The sequence below is a fragment of the Macrobrachium rosenbergii genome, chromosome 48 (assembly GCF_040412425.1).
Source record: "Macrobrachium rosenbergii isolate ZJJX-2024 chromosome 48, ASM4041242v1, whole genome shotgun sequence".
NCBI classification, from domain to species: Eukaryota; Metazoa; Arthropoda; class Malacostraca; order Decapoda; family Palaemonidae; genus Macrobrachium; species Macrobrachium rosenbergii.
This window is the reverse complement of record NC_089788.1, coordinates 38660872-38683064: the sequence shown is the minus strand read 5'-3', so window position 1 is coordinate 38683064 and position 22193 is coordinate 38660872. Positions and strand designations below refer to the sequence as shown.

The 22193-nt window shown below is 39.9% G+C and overlaps 1 protein-coding gene across 1 annotated transcript in view; it reads left to right on the top strand.

Moving 5' to 3' along the window:
- pkaap (A-kinase anchoring protein pkaap) overlaps positions 1-21303 on the top strand; it is a 539141-nt gene extending 517838 nt beyond the window's left edge. Inside the window, exons 9-10 of the mRNA XM_067091661.1 lie at positions 19961-20090; positions 20229-21303. Of these exons, the coding sequence (XP_066947762.1) occupies positions 19961-20090; positions 20229-20399 (301 nt within the window). The 3' untranslated portion in view covers positions 20400-21303. The remainder of the gene's footprint in view (positions 1-19960; positions 20091-20228) is intronic.
- The last annotated feature ends 890 nt before the right edge of the window (positions 21304-22193 follow it).

Here is a 22193-nt window from a genome sequence, read left to right as displayed (position 1 = left end):
TTCTTCTTCTAATGATTCAACATATGTGCTAGGTATTACTTCATTCACCTTTTTTACTTTCCCCTTAGTTTCTTGTACATCAATGACCATGTATGGCCCTGTAAATTTAGTGGCTAACTTATAATTAATTCCACTTCCTACTTCCTTCTTGAGGTAAACTTCATCGCCTATCTTGTAATCTGCTGGCCTTAATCCTTCTTGATGCTTGTCTATCATATTCTTCTGAGCTTCCTCTAAATTCTTGTGTAATTGCTTATGAATTACCTTGAAATTCCCAATTCTTATTTTCATAATGTCTTCAGAGTAATTAGGCTGTAGTGGCTGATTCAGCCACGCATATGGTAATCTTCGTTCATATCCCATTAAAGCCTTTATGGGTGTTGCTGTTGCTTGAGTACTTGTATGATACTTAGCATTTAGTGATAATTGGACTAAAGGTAAATTGACTTCCCAATCAGGATCCTGTCCTGGTGTATGTCTTAATGCATCTAGAACCCTTCTGTTATTTCTTTCTGCTAAGCCATTACTTGCTGGATGATAATGTTGTATCATTACCTTTTCTACCTTGAATGCATCACAAATTTCTTGAACTAATGAGTTATTGAACTCATTGCCATTATCAGATTTAATGAGCTGTGGGGCAGAATACCTACAAAATATCTTATCAAAGAGAGCGGTTGCACACTCTTTAGCTCCTTTACTAGTTAATGGTATTAACTCTGTATATCTAGTGAGTGCTTCAATACACACTAATATATTTCTATTTACCTTGCTCGTGGTGTGAAGGTTAGTGATTAGATCTATGACTACTCTTTCAAATGGAGTCTGCGGGATGGGATATTTCCCTAGAGGTACTTCCTTATCTGTTCTTCCCTTGTAACTGTTGCAAGTACTGCAGCTTCTCACGTAATCACTAACATCCTTGTAAATTCCTTTCCAATGAAAACATCTCTTAAGTAGTCTAACTGTCTCATCCCTTCCTGGGTGAGCTCTCATGTCATCGTCATGCATTAACTCAGTGACTTTATTTCTTAGGCTCTTTGGTACTATTCTTTTATGGAGCACTCCTAGTAATTGATCAAATGGGTCACACTCGTGACACATCCAAACTAATATGTCGTCTATGACGTTTACCGTGTCTGTGGGGCATCCAGTTCTGTTACTTAATTCTGCTCGTTTCTTTTGACTAAATTCTCTTTTATTCTATACAAAATTGAAGATCTCCTTTAAATCTTCATCACATTTTTTGTTCACTTATGAAATTTTGTCGAGAAAGTTCTTTTGTGTAATGCATGGCAACTACAGTACATTGCTTATGAATTCGGCCTGTTCTGCTTCGTGACCTATCTTGTTCATACTATCACCTTGTGTACTATGCCTTGATAAGGTGTCTGCCACTTTATTGGCATTCCCTGGAACATATTTCAACTCTGTGTCATAGTCTTGGCCTGTTCTGCTTAGTGACCTATCTTCTTCATACTATCACCTTGTGTACTATGCCTTGATAAGGCGTCTGCCACTTTATTGGCCTTCCCTGGAACATATTTCAACTCTGTGTCATAGTCTTGGCCTGTTCTGCTTCGTGACCTATCTTGCTCATACTATCACCTTGTGTACTATGCCTTGATAAGGCGTCTGCCACTTTATTGGCCTTCCCTGGAACATATTTCAACTCTATGTCATAGTCTTTGGCTGTCACAAACCAGTGAGCTCTACGCCCGGAAAAATTCGGATTCTTAAGCATTTCTACTGCAGCTGAATGATCGGTGAATACAGATATCCTACACCCAAATATGATATACTTGAAGTGCTTTAAAGCATCTATTATGGTTAAAGACTCTAGGTCTGTTACTGAGTAGTTTACTTCTGTGGGCTTTAGTTTTCTACTGTAATAAGTTATAGCATGATATTTGTTATCATGTCTTTGCATTAAGCAGGCTCCTAGACCAGTGCGACTTGCATCTGTAGCTAAAAAGAATTCTTTACTGAAATCTGGGAAACTAAGTACAGGAGAATGAGTTAACCTTTTCTTTAGTTCATCAAATGCTTCTTGTTGCCTTGTTTTCCATACGAATGATGCGTGTTCCTTTAATAACTCCGTCAGTGGAGTGGATATTGTTGCAAAATTCTGTATGTACTTGCGGTAAAAACCCGCTAATCCTAAAAATGACTTCACATCCTTCTTACATTGGGGTGTAGGATACTCTTTGACTGACTTAATCTTTAAGTCGTTTACTTCCACACCTTTTTCACTTAGTGTGTGTCCCAGGTAGTCTATTTTCCTTCTGAGGAAATTGCACTTCTTTAACTTCAATTTAAGATTCGCCTTCCTCAGTGTCTTTAGTACTTCTCTTACCAGTTTTATGTGTTCTTCAGTTGTATCTGTTGCTATTATCAAATCGTCTATATAGCAATGTACATCCTTGCCTAACAAATCACCTAAAATCTTATCCATTAATCTCACAAAGGTTACTGGGCTTGACTTCAGACCAAAAGGCATTCTCACATATTGATAATCTACCATTGCTGTTACTAAAGGCAGTTAATGGTTTACTCTCCTCGTCCAAAGGAATTTGTAAAACTCCTTGCAACAAATCTATTGTGGTAAAGTATTTCTTAGGTCCGATCGTTATGATAAGATCTCTCATAGACGGCATTGGATAAGGATCAGTTTCGGTTATCTTGTTTAACCCTCTGAAATCTACCACTACTCTGTAGGTTTTATCCTTTTTTTTGGAACTAGCAAAAGTGGGAAAGACCATGGAGATTTTGATGGTTCTATTATTCCTTGCCTATCCATTTTTGTACTTCTCTTTCAACGATCCCCTTCTGGGAATGGGCTACTCTTTAGGCTGGTCTGTTGATTGGCTTTGTGTTTGGTGGAATGTCTATTCTATGCATTATTTCACCTGTATTACCGAGTGTATCGCCATCCATGGCGACTGTGTGTCTGTATTCACTTAGCAAATCTATGAGTTTCTCTCTAGCACAATCTTCCTTAACATCTTTCAAGTGAGACCCTATCTTAGCTCTTCTCAATTTTATGTCCTGGGCTGAATTTTCAATTTCTTTATTGATTGCAGCTACAGTTTCCTTCTTTACAACTTGAATGGGAATGGTGTATACCTCTGCTAAACCTAATTTTGTGCCCTGTGTTAGCCTAACCTTTCCTCCTTTGTTATTTATAACCTGCAAAGCTATTTTACCCTGCCTGACTTCATGTAGCCTAGAAGAGTAATGTACCTCCTTTTCCTGCGCTCCTTCAGTAAGCGTGAGAATTTCCTTCCCTTCAAAAATTGGATTTACTTTACATTCTATCCTTGCGCTCTCTCCAGGTTTAAGTCTTAACTCCCCTTCTAATTTCAAGTAAGTTTCTTGGTTGGATTCTAAGTGAGTATTTATCTGTTGAGAGCTCATGCTGTATACTGAATATCTTCCCTCTTCGTGTCATTCTTCAGAATACTTCTCAATGACGAGTGCCCTCGAGTCGGGGTTCTTCCTGAAAATTTACATAGAGGTATTCTAGAAATTTCATGACCCCTTTTAACCACTAATTGCTCTTTAGGTGCATTAATGCTGATCCCTTCTCTAGCCATAGTTGGGTAACCAATTAGCAAATGTGCAAACCCTAACTGTATATCTCTTACCACTAGAGCCTTCTCCTTTAGTGAAATTCTTCCTAGCTTAAAAGGAAAATCTATTTGTCCTACTATTTTGATATGATTACCCTGAACGTCTGTGATTCTACAGTCTACTGCTGGGTTCAAACTTAAGTGAGAAAAATACATCTGAAGCACCTTTTCTGACATAATATTCTTAGGACTTCTTGTATCAAAGAATGTGCGGGAAATACTGGTCTATAATTATATACATTCCATAAATTAACTTTGCTACCCTGTTTAGTTTGGCTTAGGTTTGGGAATCCGGTCTTTCCATCTGTTATGAAGGAAGACCCATTATACCACTGGAATGAAAATTTACCATTGTGTCATCTGATATACTCGCAGTTTGGTTGGTATCTTGATACCTATTTGGGTTTCAACCCCTATTCCTTCTTGGCTGAGATCTATATCTAGGCGCTGAAGCAGGTCTATTTCTGCAATCTCGAGCGCTATGTCTGTATGTGGGGTTCCCTTCTTGATTTCTACCTAAGATTCTTGCTACTGCCTCCTCGATCTCAGCTGTCATCTGACGTCTCCCATTTTCGGGTCATCCTTCCAATAGCTTTGGCTGGCAAACTTCCAATCATGAATGCTAACCTAATAATAGTTTTGAGATCAACTACTGACATTTTATCTGTCTCTGCCCATTTAGTGGATGAAACTAAGTGACCCCATTCATTCATATTGTTATATATAGCTGGAAACTCATTCCTTGGTAACTTCTTTTATCTGCCTTATAATAGTGAGCTATCCTTGCAAGGCTGATAACAGGATCTCTTTTGCCTACTGTGGAATATAACTTCCTAAAGAACTGTTTCAGTTCTTCCCAATTCTTCTTCCTAATGAACTGTTTCAGTTCTTCCCAATTCTTAAGTCTTTGGTGTGTCTCGGAATGGACATATCGTTCTAAGTCTCCCCCTGCTTTCAGATCAAGATAACTCTTTGCTTCACTGAGTTTTTCACTATCTGTCCCTGTTATGTTATTAAGATGTATGCCTACCTGCTCTATCCAGTTTTCTAAGTTACAGGCACTCTGACCTTCTTTCCTTCCATAAAATTGGGCTCTATGGTTGATTGCATGTCTTTTATGTGTACCTACAGCTGCTGGGACTGGGCTAGTTGACTGTGTTCCCCTATACTATCCATGGTTAAATTACAGTATATATTGGTTTGACTTCTTGTGTAAACAGGAGTTCTTGCCCTTTTAGTGTGTGCTGATCTCCTTTTGGGAATTTATTCATTAATGACAAACACTTTCTTAAGCACTGAGTATAACGGTACAGTGTTTAAGTTATGGCAGTAATAAAAAAAATAAAGTCAAAAAGATCATAAACACTTCTATCTTACTTAAAGTAAAGTTAATCAATCAATAAAATTTCCCCCCAAAAATCTAAATTACCGAGTAGCGGTGGTAAACAAAACAAAAAAATCCCTTAACTTCTAATTATCCTTGACAGTGCTGGTAGAACAAATAAATAAATTATCACTCGGTTCAAAAAAAAAAAAAATAAAGAAAGAAAAAATAATCTTCAGAAAAATAAACACTTATGATTCTGAACACCTTTAAGTGAACCAAAAAAAAACAAGTTATGAGATTACTCGATCAAAAAATATATAACTTTCAGGTAATGAATGTTAAATAAGAAATTAAATGCTTAAAAGAACCGTAGAATGACACAAAATACAGAAATTATTGGTTAGTCATGCCAAACGTTAAATAAAGTTTAGTAATACCAAACGTTGGATAAAATTTTGTAAAAAGATCGGTAGGTGCTTAGTTAAAGAAAGAGAAAAAGGAAAAAAATTGTTGCCAAGTCTATTTAATTTACGTCTGAGTTTTGTGTTTTCAAATGAATATCAATACAAGTGTTCGTAGTCAACTTAATTTTTGTGTTTGTAACTCAAAGAAAAAAATTTTCTACGTGTGTGTGTGTGTGAATGTAAGGTCATCATTCTTACTGTGAATATGGCGTTTTTTCTCTCGTCTTTCTGTGGGTATTCTCTCGGCAGCTTGATTTTGTTATTCATAGGCTTTCGTCCAGGGGTTGGGTTGTTCGTTTGTCTTCTTCTTCACCTTCTTCTTCAGCGTCCTTCCGTCACTGCACCTTAGCTGGGGATCTTGCTCTCACTCGATCGCTGGGAATTGTCGGTGGCGGCGAGAGGAAAAGGGCATCTCTCTCTTTCTGCGGTGTAGTCTTCTGCTTTGTTGTAGTGCTGTGTGTGTTTGGCATGATATATTTTCTTCGTTGTAGAGCGGCGATATTCTTGTCTTTGTGTTTTTCTTCGATCACTTGTTTATTCCACTTTCATTCCACTTTCAGTAGTCTATCTCACTTCAGTGTTTCACCAACTGTTTGTGATCACTACCTGTACACCCGCTGTTGTTATCTCACTTCCCTGCTACCAGCCCCCCTTGCGATCCCACTTAGCTGTTGTAATCCCACCGCTCGCCATCAGCTGTTGTCGGGCCCCGTTCTTTTCCTTCAAAGGGCCTAACACCTAACGTAGCGCAACCAGGGTAGTGGCATGGAAGTTTATTGTACATAGGAACAAGTGATTCATTAAAACAATTAACTGAAATCCAAAGGACTTATGGTTAGGGGGAAAATGATTAATTGTTCCCGTTTCTTCTTTTATTTTGCATTTTTATTCTTACAGATCAACCTATAGTTTCTTAACTGGTTCGAGACTTTGAAATAATGGTTTCGAGAGACTTAACAAATTTGATTAAGGGGACTCTTGTTCTGAGAATCAATCATGCACGAACAACTTCTTCTCTTTCTGTCCTTCGGTTTCTTTTCTGCTTCCCCTCACTTTGGCACACTCTCTTTTCCACTCTTACCAACTCTTAGACTCCTGTTTGACTCTCCTCTTTTCCTCTTTGTCCTCTTTGTCTGTCCTTATATCTCCCATTTTCCCTTCTGTCAACCATGACGTCATATTCTGAGCAGATACTGCTTTTCATGAGGCACCTCCTCCATTTGTTTCATTCCAACTTTTGTAGGTGTGTTTTAAGGAATTCCCATTGATCATTGGGTATTTTGCTCCTTGTAGGACGTCCTTAGGTCTGTGGCATTGATGGCATTTGATTGGCCAAATCAACTAGGCCTGACCTGTGGGAGTGGCTTATCTCCTTGGGCTCTCCTTCCAAGGCAAAGGGGGTGAGGGTGTTTTCCCACGCCTTAGCTATCCATATGTTCCCAGGTGTTTCCTTTGCAGGACCCACATGGATTTCGAAGGCACGGCCGGATGCAATTTCTCTTAGCACCTCGTTATCACTTGTGTGTTCTTGAAGTTATGGTCCATTCTACTGACCCAAATGGAAATAGGATATTTCCACTTTGAAAAAATACATTTTGTCTGTTCTCTTAAATTCAGTTATATATATTATATATATATATATATATATATATATATATATATATATATATATATATATATATATGTATATATATATATATATATATATATATATATATATACATATATGTATATATATATATATATATATATATCATATATACATACATATACATATATATATATATATATATATATATATATATATATATATATTATATATATATATATATATATATATATATATATATATATATATATATATATATATATATATATATATATATATATATATATATATATATATATATATATATAATATATATATATATATATAATATATACATACATATATATATATACTGGTGTCTCGAAATTAGAGCCCCCACTCCACAGAACAAATGGAAAGTTACGAAGTTTTCTGCTATAGCCCATCTCCAAGTATATTATTTTAAGTTTATCTCCAAGTACATTATTTTAAGTTTATCTCCAAGTACATTATTTTGAGTTTCTATTAAGCTATTTTTCATTTTACATTTCTTGTATTTTCAGACTGAGTGATGGAGTTAGATACACCCATGGCTAATGACTCGGAGGACATCAGATGGATTGACCGAATCCGGGCTATAACCTACAGAGAGGCCAGGGATGCTGGCGCATCCTTCATTTCATGTTCCTGGATAGCTGAATACATTAAAAGAGATGAATCCTTTGTTAAAAGAAACTGGAACAAAAATCCATATGACTGTCATCGTGAAAAGAGTGAGGATCTTGGAAGGCCTGAAGTCCTTTCTCAGGAGTCAAAAGACATCATTGCTGAGGCAGTGGGTAGACCAAGAAAGTCTTTATGTAAATTGGCGCTTGAACTAGAAACAAAAAGGGGAAAGAAGAGAAGTTATAGTGCTGTATATTATGAGTTGAAAAAATCTGGTATCAAACCATTCCATGTTATCAGCAAGCCCAACATCACTCAGCAACAGAGAGAAGACCGTGCATGGTTTGTTGGTTCATTTCTTAAAGATTGGGATGAAGCTGACTTTCTCCATGTTGCTGCATCAGATGAATTCTTCTTTACACAGTCGGGAAGCCAAATCATAAAAATGACATCATTTGGGCTGCAAAGATGGATGATATCAGCGATGATGTGCGCTATCGCCATGTTGTGAAATTTCCTGAATGTTTGGGATTTTTCTCTGTTTCACAGCCAATCGGTTAATGTGGATCATCAAAGAAAAAGGACAGCCATGGAATGGTGAATACTTCAGAGAAACTGCTTACTGGTGGAGTATTTCCTTTCCTCAAAGATCCTGAAAATGTGTTATCTGTTGAAGAAGTCACATTTTTTGCATGATAAGGCACCATGTTTCAAGGCTCTTCAGACACAGGAACTGCTTGGAAACAGTTGTATCGATTTCTTCTCGCCAAGTGAATTTCCAGGTAGCTCCCCTGACCTTAATGTGAGTGAAAACATTGGTAGTATCTTAACCGTTAAACGCCGACTGGACGTATTTTACGTCAACAAAAATTGTCTGTCGGGTGCCAAGTGGACGTAAAATACGTCGACTACAAAAAGTTTTTTTAAATATTTGCGGAAAAATACTTATAGGCCTCGTTTGCAAAAATTTTTAAATCAGGTGCCTTGAGGGATGCTGGGAGTTCACGGATCATGCTGTTGTTTTGTTTACAAGGGTGATCCAGCTGCGCATGCGCGAATTTCTTTCTTATCCCAAAAGCAAGCATCAGCTAACTCTGCTGAAAATCCCAGAAATTCTTTAGTCACTTTGTCGTAATTTTTGCACCATTTTCTATTAGCCTTTACATAAAGTTTTTTATATGGAAATGTGCGCAATTTCATGTAGAATACAACAAAAAGTAACTCATGGTTGTAGCTTTTATCAATTTTGACATATTTTCATATAAATCACGATAAGTGCCAAAATTTTAACCTTCGGTCGACTTTGACTCGACCGAAATGGTCGAAAAATGCAATTGTAAGCTAAAACTCTTACATTCTCGTAATAATCAATCATTTACCTTCACTTTGCAACAAACGAGAAGTCTCTAGCACAATATTTCGATTTATGGTGAATTTTTGAAAAAACTTTTTCCTTATGTCCGCCCTAACTCTGCTGAACATCTCAGAAATTCTTTAGTCACTTTGTCGTAATTTTTGCACTGTTTTCTATTAGCAGTTATATAAAGTTTTATATATGAAAATGTGCGCAATTTCATGTAGAATACAACAACAAAAAATAACTCATGGTTGTAGCTTTTATCAGTTTTGAAATATTTTCATATAAATCACGATAAGTGCCAAAATTTAAACCTACGGTCAACTTTGACTCGACCGAAATGGTCGTAAAATGCAATTGTAAGCTAAAACTCTTACATTCTAGTAACATTCAATTATTTACCTTCATTTTGCAACAAACTGGAAGTTTATAGCACAATATTTCAACTTATGGTGAATTTTTGAAAAAACTTTTTCCTTCCCTCCACGCGCGGTAACTCGGCTGAAAATCTCAGAATTTCTTTTGTCCCCTTGTCGTAATTTTCGCACCGTTTTCTATTAGGCGTTACACAAAGTGTTATACATGAGAATGTGCGCAATTTCATGTAGAATACAACAAAAAATAACTCATGGTTGTAGCTTGTATCAGTTTTTAAATATTTTCATATAAATCACGATAAATAGAAAAAATTCGAATTTGGTTAACTTTAACTTGACCGAAATGGTCGAAAACTGCAATTGTAAGCTAAACACTTACAGTCTAGTAATATTCAATCAATTACCTTCATTTTGCAACAAACAGGAAGTCTCTAGAGTCTAGCACAATATTTCGATTTATGGTGAATTTTTGAAAAAAACTTTTTTTTTACGTCCGTGAGTTATGAATTCATGCATCATTTTGTGATAATATTTTCTCTGTGTTGTTTTGATCGTTTTACAATTTGTTATATACCATAATCATCACAATTTAGTGTACAATACAGTGAAAAAAAATAACTCATTAGCTTTAACCGTTTTGCTCACAGCACGATTTGTATACAATTATATATGAAATTTTCTTTTCATGCTGTCATATATTCCAATATTTATATATGACAGTGATATTTTTTTTCATTTCTGATGGTTGCATACTAAAATTCAGGCAATGAGAAAAAAAGGAACAAAAAATGAACTCTTAATCTTAAAAACTAAGCGTGCTGTGATTTTTTGAAAAAACTGTTTTTCCGCTTCGGCGCTAACTCCCTTACGCCGCCGGCATACGGCAGACACTTTTGTAAATAGGGACTCGGTGTTTAAGGGTTAAAGTATCATGTTGAAGCACGCACAGTGAACTACGATGGTATACCAAGCCTCGACGACCTGCGAAGAGAGGTGACCGAAGTGCTCAGGGAAATGGAGTTTGAGTCTCAGCTTTGTTGCGATTTGCTGAAATTATACCCCTCAAGAATGCAGGCTGTGGTACAGGCAGATGAAGGCCACACAAAATATTAAATACTCAGAGAGAAACTTAAATAAATACCTGTTCTTACTTACTTTTGTTTTTGTCCGTATCAATTTTAGTGTATGTTGTAGAGGGGGCTTTAATTTTGAAACACCCTGTATATATGCATATATATATACATATATATATATATATATATATATATATATATATATATATACATACATATATATATATATATATATATATATATATATATATATATATATATATATATATATATATATATATATATATATATATATATATATATATATATATTCATATATATATATATATATATATATATATATATATATATATATATATATATATATATATATAATATATATATATATAGAGAGAGGGAGAGAGAGTATATATATATATATATATATATATATATATATATATATATATATATATATATAATAATAATCATATATAGATATATATATATATGTTACAGTCAACATGTGTAATCAGTCATTACGCATAATGACTGAAATTTCAGTCATCACGCATAATGCACGTAGGGACATTTGATCCCACCAGGAGCTAGCACTAAACATGGCAAAATACATTTGACCCCCCAGGGACTAGTACTAAACCCGGCGAAAAGTGTAGGTGACTCACTGTTTCGCCGTGTTTAGTACTAGCTCCTGGGGATCAAATGTCCCCTAAGTGCATTATTGCGTGATGACTGAAATTTCAGTCTTTACGCCGTAATGACTGATTACGCATGTTGACTGTAACATTATATATATATATATATATATATATATATATATATATATATATATATATATATAGAGAGAGAGAGAGAGAGAGAGAGAGAGAGAGAGAGAGAGAGAGAGAGAGAGAGAGAGAGAGAGAGAGAGAGCATACACCTGTCATGCACATTCTGGGGCCCAACCTGGAATGAGTTTGTTATAATTATTACTACAGTATAAGGAATGATTTAATAATGAAACTGAAAAATAGGCCTTGTTTGCTGATAATGAATAATGAGAAACATTTCAGGATATACACATGGCATTTTAGACAGATTTCTGCCGTGCAACTGGCATATTCAAATAATCTTCAGCCCTAGGTCCCAAGGGTACTGGTTATGAGGGATTTTAGTAAATAAATAATAATGAGTAGTCAATTTGTCGTAATATTACAGTATTGTGGAGTTTGGCTAGGTACAAGTACAGGTGAACTATGGCTACAGGGTAAATATTAGCCTAACAGTTACCACAAGTTCACATATAAAATCCGGGTTAATATTTTGGACTATTTTTTTATTTTTTTGAAAAAGGTGGTCTTATATGCCAGCAAATGCAGCATGTGTTTTTCATGTCCAGAGCTGCAAGAGTCATCTTTCTAAGTGGATCGTCACTCTGAGGCATTTGAATAACAGTATTTTTCCACATGTTTTCAGTGGCATATATGGCTCAGAAAATTGCAGATAAATAATTGAGTATTTTGTATATTTAATAAATAAGAAACATTTCGTATGTGTCGGCTCCCAAAGATTTTATGTGACATATGTGCTATGTTACAATAAATAGAATTATGAGATAACCAATTTGTGTTCCAGCATCCCATCGGCACCTGGTTCCCCTTTCCCCTCCCAAGGGGTGTTAGTCAGTCAAAGAATCTAAGGATGGACAAGTTCCCTCTGTATAGCTAGGTTTTGTTAAAAATTTATCTGCTTCGTGTAATATCCAAATTTCTACCAATAGCAAATGTCAACCAGAAAACTTTGACATAATCTTCATCCATCAGTATACCCGTAATTGATTTGTTAATGATTTGCTACTTAGATTATATTTGTTCCAACACGATATACAAACCATCGGTCCTTTACATTAGGAATTACTTACAGTGAAGCTGGACACTCTTAAGCAAGGTGGTTAGGCAGTAACTACCGTCAGGTAGGCAGAAATACCTGCCTGCCCAGATGTAAACATTCCAGTTTGCTTTCGGCTGTCATGCGTAGCAGACGTGTTTTCGGATCTTTTTTCCTGACTGTCTTTGAGCTCTTTATTTATCCTGGTGGGATCTTTCTGTAATTTTGTGTCTATATTGTGCTTGTTTGATATTTATTAATATACAAACCCACTATTTGTGATAGCCTTGCATAGGCCGTCGTCCCCTGTGTTTGTGTCTTGGGTTTAACAGCCAAAGGCGTTTTTTAGAGATGCATAACTGAGTGGTGATGCTTCTCTTTAATAGGATACTGAAGGCGTTCCCCCATACATTCGGATATAAGTAAACCCTCCATATTCGCGGGGGCTGCGGTATGCATCCCCTGTGAATAGCTAAAATCCGTGAATACTTAAAACCCCCTCTAAAAACACTTAGAACTGCCCATTTTGATAGTTTAAACACAAAAAGCCCAGTGAAAATGGTTATACAAAAAGTGTATTTCGTCATGAAAATGATATGAAAATACAGTAATTAGTGAATATTTCTTGGTGAAAAATACTGCGAATGGGCGAATTTTCTACGAATAATGGGTAGATACGTTCCACAGAGAAATCCGCGAATAGGGGAGTCCGCGAATAGTGAGACCAGGAATACAGGGGGTTTACTGTATTAGATCGGGACGTAACAAGTTCGCTCCCCTTCTGGGGCTCGCGCCCTCCGTGTACAAGGCTATGACTACTCCCTTTCTACTTGTGTTGAGTGTTGGTCTTTGCTGCCTGTGCTGTGTAGGAGTTGCAGGGTGGGGGGGAGGAGAGTTTTGGGGGAAGTTTGTGGGTGTCGTCGTTAAGTTTCGCTTCCACGGCGCCCTTGGTAGATTCCCCTTCTTCCTTCTCTCTCCCTGTAGGTTCTTCTTTCTCTCCTTAAGGAGAGATCTCTATCCTTCACCCTCTTCGCTCGCTTGTCGGGCAAAGACCACAGGGGTGCTGGGGATGTGGTTGGGGGGTTGGGCGACCTCTTCTCAGCGGCCTCCTCTCGCTTTATAAGGCAGTTTCCCTCAGAGCGAGAGGAGTCTCCCTCTACTAATCATCTTTGCTTTTTCTTTCAGGTTGACAGTGAGTATTGTAGGTGCAGCAGTAGTTGGCTGAACATCTCAGTTTGGGATATCTTTGCCTGAAGGAGTCCCGACATTCATACAGTGTTTGCTTCAGGATCGACCACAGCAACTACTTGGAGTGGCATAGGTCCACGTCAGGGTCATTCCTACTATGTATCCTGTCGATGTGGATCACTCGCTGTCGTTGCTGGCCTTCATGTATGCTGTGGCACTGCCTCTGGCATATCTGTGGTCCTGTCTGCTCCTGCTGCTCTTCCTTTGTTATTGCTCCTGTTAACTCGCCGACAAGTCTCTGGGCGTCTCCTGGTCTCCTGTTGCAGCTGCCTTAATCGCTCCTGTCGCTGCTGGTGACTTTCCTGGGATGTTCCTGGCCGTTGCTGTAGCTCTTGCCTTCCGAACTGCTTCCGTAGCTCCTGTATCGGCTGCCCTGATCGCTCCTGCTGCTTCTCCTGGTGTTTGTGCCCTGGACTGCTTTTGTTGTGATCCTGCCTAGCTGCCCTGAAGATTATGATGTTTCGTGTCCACCATCTTGCAGAAGATGTCAGAGTGAGAGTGAAAGAAGTTGCCTTGTGGGAAGCAGCCGCTGTCTTCTTCGGGTTATCTTCGATTTTGTCTTCTGCTGCCTCTTCCCTTCCTCTCCCAAGGTTCGGGGGTCCCAGGAAAACAGATAGGCCTCTGTCAGCCAAAGGAGAGGAAGGCTGCATCTTTACCCTTGAAGTCCTTTGGGCATCTAAGGACTGTCCTTCCGAGGATGCAGTGGGTCTCTCATCGGCTCTTCCCGATCTTTGGGTTCAGGAACCAATTCGCATACCCCTGGGTTTTGTGTTTCGGGAGCCATGGGCGCTCAGACCTTGGTTTGTGCTCCCTTTACCAGTCCTAGAGGTTCCGCCTCTAAGACAGGTGCTGCTTCAGGCTCTCATTTGTGAGCCGCTCCGAGTACTCGAGTTCAGTAGAACATCAAGTATCCCGATCTGGTTCTGGAGAGTACTCTCCCTGGCCCAGTTTGGGGGCAGCACAAGAGAAGGGCCAAGGCACTCAGGTGTCTCGGCTCTTTCTGTCAGCACTGCAAGTGTTCCCCGAGTGCTTACCAGTGCTCTGTCAGGTTCCCAACCTGGTGTCTTGATCCTATCCATTTGAACACCAGAAGGAGCAGGGAAGAGATTCCCTTCGGGAGTCCTTTGGGAGTTGTAAGGGACTGCCTCTTTTCTGGGAGGCATTTTTTCTCTAGTTGGCTCTTCCCGCCCTCAGGCGGGAACTGATCCGTGTTCTCCTCTGGGGTCTGGCGTTTCAGGGTCCGCAAGAGCGCGGCCTCAAGAGGCCGTGCCCTCATTGCCTGTCCTAGAAGTCTACATCTAAGACTGGCTCTGTGCCTGGCTCTTTTTGATTTCTTAGGAAACCGAAAGCAGCCGCTCTTGATTTTTGGGAGTCTCATGGGTCGCTCAAGTTCTACAAATCACGAGTACTCTCCTGGTGAGAGGCACAGGACGAGAGAAAGTGCCAAGACACCCAGGTGCCTGGGTGCTGAGACACCTGCTGCCTGCCAACTGCTTCGGTTGCTTGGTCGGGTTTCATCCTCGTGTCTTGAACCTAGTTCACGCATGCAGGATAGCAGACACAGAATTCCCCTTTAAACCTTCTTCTCAAGGGGCCTTGGCCTTGAAGGAGTTTAGAGTTCTGGAAATTACCGCTAGTTCATAGCAGATGAGTTCTGCCCTGTCCATTTTTCCGATTGCATTCATGTGATCCGCTCAGCTCGGCTCAGCTCTCGTCTTGCTTGCCCCTCCCAGCCCCTGGTTGCGTTTGCGAGACTGGCTTGGCTTGCCCTGCTTGCCTCCTAGTCCACTGCTTACCGCCTTGTCTGGATCATGTTCATGTGATCAGCTCAGTTTGGCATGGCTCGGCACTGTTGAGTGAACTTTCTGCTCTTCCCAAGAAAGCGCTTTGCCATGGCACAAGCACTCTTCTCCTGTGTGGCAATCATCTCCTTCGGTTGATTATCACTCACAGTCTGCCTCTCCTGCTGGTCTTCCTGGCAGGACAGGTAGGGGTGTTCTTTCTCCTCATCTGTTCTCTTTTCCTTTGGGTTGTTCCAAGAGGCGCAAGGCAGACAGAGAGAACTCTGATGAATTTGTCTTTCTTCGGAGGTTGGCTGCCTGGCGTGCTTTCGGCATCGGTCCCCCGATTGTCTTGTAGTACAAGGTAGCCGAGGAGGGCTTCTTGTAATCTGTCAAGGTCTCCTTCCAGGGAGAGAGGTACAGGAGTTTCATGCTTCGGAGCAGCGAGGGTCTTCCTCTTCAAGTTGTGATCACCCTCGTTTCTTGGAGAACTTTGTACCAATTCGTCAGCGCGAGGATCTCAGGAACAGGACCGCAGCTCCCCCAATGAATAATCTTCATCACGGTCAACTCTTGCAGTTCCTGGAGGGGCTGCAAGTTTTGGGGACTGCCGTGGTCCTTGCTTGCAAGAGCATTCTCGAACAGATGAATACTTTTCTTCGGACAAGGAGTTCATCCAGGTCGAGACACCAAGCTCCTTCCCCACCTTGACAAAGTACGAATCCTTCTTATCTCGGAAGGGTCTTGCCAAATGCAGGTTGTTCTGACTCTGGTTCATCTGGACTGGGCTCTCTCTCTGCTTCTCCTTGCCATGAAGGGTATTCTCTTATGTAACGAGAGGTGGCTATCCTGGAGGACACCTCTTGGTTTCCTCCAGGCAGTCTCCTGATAGATCCATGATCCTTCACTTTTAGGATTTCTCTCCTCAGATGCGACCATTCCTGGAAAGAACCCTGCCTTCTGGAGACTGGTCCTGTCCGGGGATGGGTCTTCCTACACCAGGTGGCAATCTGTGGGCAATTCTGGTGCTAAGAAGAAGGGTTTTGTCCTAATTTGGATCTCTGGTTTCGTAAGTCCCGAGTTGGCTCGACCCCTAGGAATGAACCTTTGTTCAGTTCTGCCTTTCTCTTTCAGAGATTTGCCAGATACCACAGTAATCAAGGTACGTGCCAGGGCACTGCCATGTCCTTTGGACAATGGCTAGGACCCTTGGGTCTTCGTCATCTCGACTCGACCTTAAGTTCAATACAGCCCCCCTCGACTCCTAAGAAATCCCAGGCTTTGGAAGGAGTTCGCTGAAACACACAGCCCTCTTCTTCCATTCTGGGAAAGTGCACATAATTGTGTCTCTTTCCACCCTCTTCTCCATTTGGAAGGTGGGCAGAAGGGAAGAGGGGAAAAAGTATCAACCAGACGGAATTTCTCCTACTGCAGATGCCTGGATGGGGTGATACTTGTCGAGTCTCTGTACCTGACAGCGACATTGCCGAGACCTGGGAATGGATTCCTTCAGGAGAAGTATCTATTTCCCTTGGGAACTCCTGTCCTCCTGATTTGGGAAATGCCAGCTCGGCTAGAGCTAATTGTTTTGGTATCTTGTGATCTTACAGAAGCTTCCCCTTGGTGGAGAATGAAGGAGGACTGCGTTCAGTCCTCCATCCTTTCCTCTTCGAAGTATGAGGAAAGAGTTAGGCCAATGCTTGATTGAAAAGGAACCTTCTAATATGCTTGCATATTCTCCTCTCTTCATGTGTCTACTCATGGATACACTGATCGAGGAATAGGCACACACCTATAAGACTTTGTCTTGAAGGTGTGTGACCGAGACAGTAAATACCTTCTCATCAACATCCTGAACTCAAGGCAGCTTTTTGGCCTTCCGAGAATTTCAGGATGGGTTTTACAACCCTTAGTGGTTTCGTTGAACAACAACACCACAGTAGTGGCATATGTCAACAAACAAGAGGGAATTGTTTTTTCCTCTTGTTTCATCTGTTGACATTTGCAGGTACTCGAGTGTTCTATAGAGCACTCATTAGTTCAGTTAGCCAGATACATTCCCGTTGGGGATGTATTGGTAGGTGAGTTTGGCCTCGGGTTTGAGTGATCGGGATGGAGTATGCTCTTCACTCTTTTCCTCATGAAGGTTCACAAAGAGACTGCTGAAATGAGAAATTCCTACCGTGTCTCTGTTTGCCTCCCAGCACAACAAAAGTCTGTAGTTTTCTCGCTCCTTCATACCTGACCCCTGGGCAGCTACGGTGAGGCATGCTGTCTTTGTGGGAAACATCGTCTACATTTTTCCCACTGTACAGTATTTGTCTGTTTCGCTATGGATTCAACAAGCATTGCTCACCCCTGATAGCTCTGCTTCCAAGGCATCGAGAAGAGTTCTCCTTGACCCAACCTCCTGTGGCAGCTACACAAGAAGCGGTTCTTCAGGCAGTACATCCCTGCGTGTTCAGGACTGGGAGACTTTCTAACTTCACTTGCAAGCATAGGCTTTCTCGCCGAGCGCCAACAGATATAGCTGGATATCTCTTGAAGTCCTCTCCAACACTGTTCCAGGGACTGGATCTGTCCTCGCTGGTTGGTGTTGTTGACGGAACTTCTTCTCGGGTCCGAGTCGCTCTTCAAGCCTGGACTTCCACGTTTTCTCCACCGAGGGTTGCTTCTCTCCATTTCAGTTGTGAAGAACGTAGGCCCTTGTGACCTAGTCTTCTATCTGAAGTAGCCCTTTTCTCCTCAGTTGAGATTTGAGAAGCTTCTTCGGTCTTGCTGTCCCAGGGAACTGATCCCTGGGTGGTATGCGACTCTCGTTTAAGGTTCCTGCCCCGTGCTCTGCACATGCCCTTACAAGAGTTGTCAGACAGAGATGTGCTCTCTTAGGACCATCTCTCATCTCACTCCAGCCTTGGCATAGAAGATGGAAGAACAGGTGAAGAGGATCAGTACCTCAACTCCTTCCCGGATGTTGTAACAGACTGCGAATCCATCAGCATCTGTTGTCAGGTTCGAGTCCTTCTTGTTCCCCTCCCCCTTGGACTTTGTATCGATGACCCACATCAATCGTTACTTTGTCCTATTAGGGAGTTGTGGTACTTTCCGAAAAGGCTCGACATTATTAACCTGGAAGCAGTCAACATTTTTGCTAGTGCTATCTCTCTCAAGGAAGAAGTGTCTAAGGACACATGTTTCTCCTAGCTTCGTGAAGCGATCAAAGGATGTACTAGGCAGCTGACAATGATGATACCTGTACAATCCACCTGAGGGCTCACGAAGTCAATGGCTTGGTCCATCCCTCGCATTCTGGAAGTTTCTGTTGGTCTGGAAGCAAGGTGTGGTCTCACAGACCACACTTTTGTCTTCTACCGTTGGTCTTGCCCACAGGCCCTTGTAGCCATTTTTCCTTGGTCCTGTGGTGGCTGCTCAACAAATTGTGTTTTCTTACCCAGCTCACTCAAGAGGACAGGTAGCATCTTGCCTAAGGTGTTGGTCTGGAAGTGAGAAGGATCCCAGGAGTGACTGGCCTCTCATCATCCTCCTACTTCTCCTCCTTTGGGATGAGAATGGGATTCAAACCAACACTTGCTGGATCTGGCATCTGATGCAGTAAGACTACACATCGAGCACCCGTTCTGTTTTCCTTCTAGAATCATAGAAGCAATTCCGCTCCTTCCTCTAGCAAGGGGAGGAAGGAGACTGGCAATAAGGAAAACCCTATTTCGGGTTTTCCTTACTGCCTCCGACTCATAGATTCTTCCTAGCCTATTTCATATGAGTTATGTTTCCTCACTCATGCGAAAAGGTCCAGGTATCTTACATTTGATCTTGCAGTTCCTACACTCCGATCAATGTGTCAAAGGCATGGTACTCCTCCTCGCTCTTTCAACCAGGAGGAGTAGTCCAGGTGTGCAGAACTCCAGTCAGTTCAAGAGACTCACTCAGATTCCTCCCTCCAACCAGTGAGTCTTCCTAATGTAAAGGACCGATGGTTTGTATACAGTGTCAGAATAAATCACAATTTTTAAAAGTAAATTGTATTTTTCCTAACTATACAAACCTGAGGTCCTTTACAGTACATTTTTATGCCCACCTCATGCCACCCCCTCAATGTGAACCTGGACTGAAAGGCAAACTAGAATGTTTACATCCGGGCAGGGGGTTATGTCCACCTACCTGACGGTAGTTACTGCCTAACCACCTTGTTCAAGAGTTTGACGGCCATATCCAGCTTTGCAGTAAGTAATTCCTTATGTAAAGGACCTCAGGTTTGTATAGTTAGGACAAATTCAATTTACTTTTAAAAACTGTGATGTTACCTAAATTTTCTTTCTAAAATAAAACAATTTTAGTCAACTTGTAAGAGTTGAGAGTTTTGACTCAGTGGTCTGGTTGAATTGCCAATTATTATAAAGGTAATGTGATAGTATTGGTTACCTACTTTTAGGTTGTTTATTGAAAGATGGTCACTGACAAACAAATGGCTGTATGACTGTAGATTTATAAATGTTAATTTTTTGCATTCATGCATAATACATATTAGAATGCTTAAAGTTTTGTTTATATCTTGATCACTAGCAAAATGAGCTGTGGTTTCATCAATGAGCTTGGGCGATTTGAATCCGATCTCCAGCCAGAACCAGATCGCAAGACCGAGTCAAAGATTTCCCGGACGCTTAAAAAGTTTGTAAATATGGATGAGAATAAAGTGAGTATTCCTTTGAGTAACCCTCTTTTTTAAAATATATTTTTATGAGTATTCAGTCTTATGGATTTGCAAATATTTCTAGTTATTTTGAATAAGAAATGGAATAGAGATGGCATTCATTTATATTGTATTTCAAAGGTTAAGGAGGATATGGCCTACAAAGTTGCTGAGATGATCATTAAAGATGTGACAAGCATCACACTGGGCTCACAGCATAGCAGCACACGGTCAAGTGTAACATCATCAGTGCCTCCTCTCTCTCCCTCATCAGTATCGCAAGACAATTTAAGTGATGTATTCCCTTCATGACAACCTGTTTAAAAAAGAACGAGTCTCTGCTTTAAATTGGGTGTGTAAAATCTTGACAATGTTTGTAAACCCAAAGAAACATCCTCACTTTCTGGTAACTACTGATGTGGGATTTCAGCCAGATTTAGTTTTACTGTACAGTGCAGTTAGATATTTTGAACTGCATTACCCATTGACTTTGAAGGTTTATACAACACTTGATCCTTATTATTTATAAAATGTTTTTGAAATATTTCCGTTTTTAAAAATTGAAGATTTAAAGAAAAAAATAAAATTCAGTCTTTTGATACTGTTTTAACACAATAGACACTCTTACTGGCTTTGTGTTTCAGTTAAGTGTAATGCTGACACAAAACTATGACCATACACTGCTTTTGCTGTTACTACTTTATGTTCAGGTATTTCTAAACTGCTATGCTTAGTTATCAAGAAAATTTTCTAACATTAATAGGCACAGAACGTCACCTGTATAATTGCCTTAAAACCTAAGAGTCTCCTTTTGGAGAGTTGTGATATTTTTGGGTAACGATAAGAGAACCTTTCCCAGTTACAATGATCTGTATATTAATAGTGTCATGTACTGTATATAATTTTGTTTATCATGAATATTTTATTTTAACCCTAGCATATGGTGAATGGTGGAATTCAGGCTATGAACACAGAGTTTAATAATTTATATTTGGTCGGGTTTTCAAGGCTTCAGTGCTGTCTGCTGTGCCTAGAAGTCTCCCAAATAAAAGAAACATAACTTGGTGCTCTCTCTCTCTCTCTCTCTCTCTCTCTCTCTCTCTCTCTCTCTCTCTCTCTCTCTCTCTCTCCACACACATGTGCATGGATATTACTTTGTAGTTATATGTTCCACAAACCTGTGAATCTCCAATAAATCTACTGCAAGAAATCAACATAGGACATTGTGTACTTTATTCCAGTCATATTGGAGAATATCATGTGTTAACTCTTAATGGATTTAGCAGAGTTGGCTGAGAGAAAATGAAGATAAATTTTCAGCATTGTTGTCAGTATAGGACTCTAACTTTGTTAGGTGTCTTTGTGTTGAAATATTTGTGCTGGCACTGAAAGGTCGTCTGTTTGTACTTTTTTTACCCACTTGGTTTGTATTCATACACAGTGTCGGGATGTTTACAGTTTACTCATATACTGTAATGGCATAACCAATAAATCCTAGGAATTGGATTTTTAATACAGTACTTGGTGTCGCTGTGCTTCGTGTGATAAGGCATTGAGTGTAAGCAAGAAAATGGCATCATTAAAGGTTTGTGGCAGGCTGATGATGGGTTACTATGTTCTAAATATTTTCTACATTTGATGGATATTAGTTGGAATGTCAGGGTCCTATTTGGTTCTTTACCCACTAAAAAATTTCAGGTTTTCTATTTTTTTTATCTAAATAACATTAGATACAATGCTTTTTTACCATTTTTTTAAAAAACTAGATACATATTGAATACTCTTAAAGCTAGGTTGTTCCTACACAATACTGTATACAAACCCTCTGTCCTTTACATATGGAATTACTCTCAGCGAAGCTGGAATGGCTGTTAAACTTTTGAACAAGGTGGTTAGACAGTTAACTACAGCCTGGTAGGCGGAAGTCCCGCCTGTCCAGACATAAACATCCCAATTTGCTTTCAGCTGTCATGCTATGCAGACATGTACTTGCTCTCTGCATTGATCGCCATTTTGCCGTTTTCCCGGTGGGATCTTTCTTTTTCTTTGCTTTGCTGTTTATATCTGCTTGTGTGTTTGGTATTACTTTATTAATATGCAAACCCA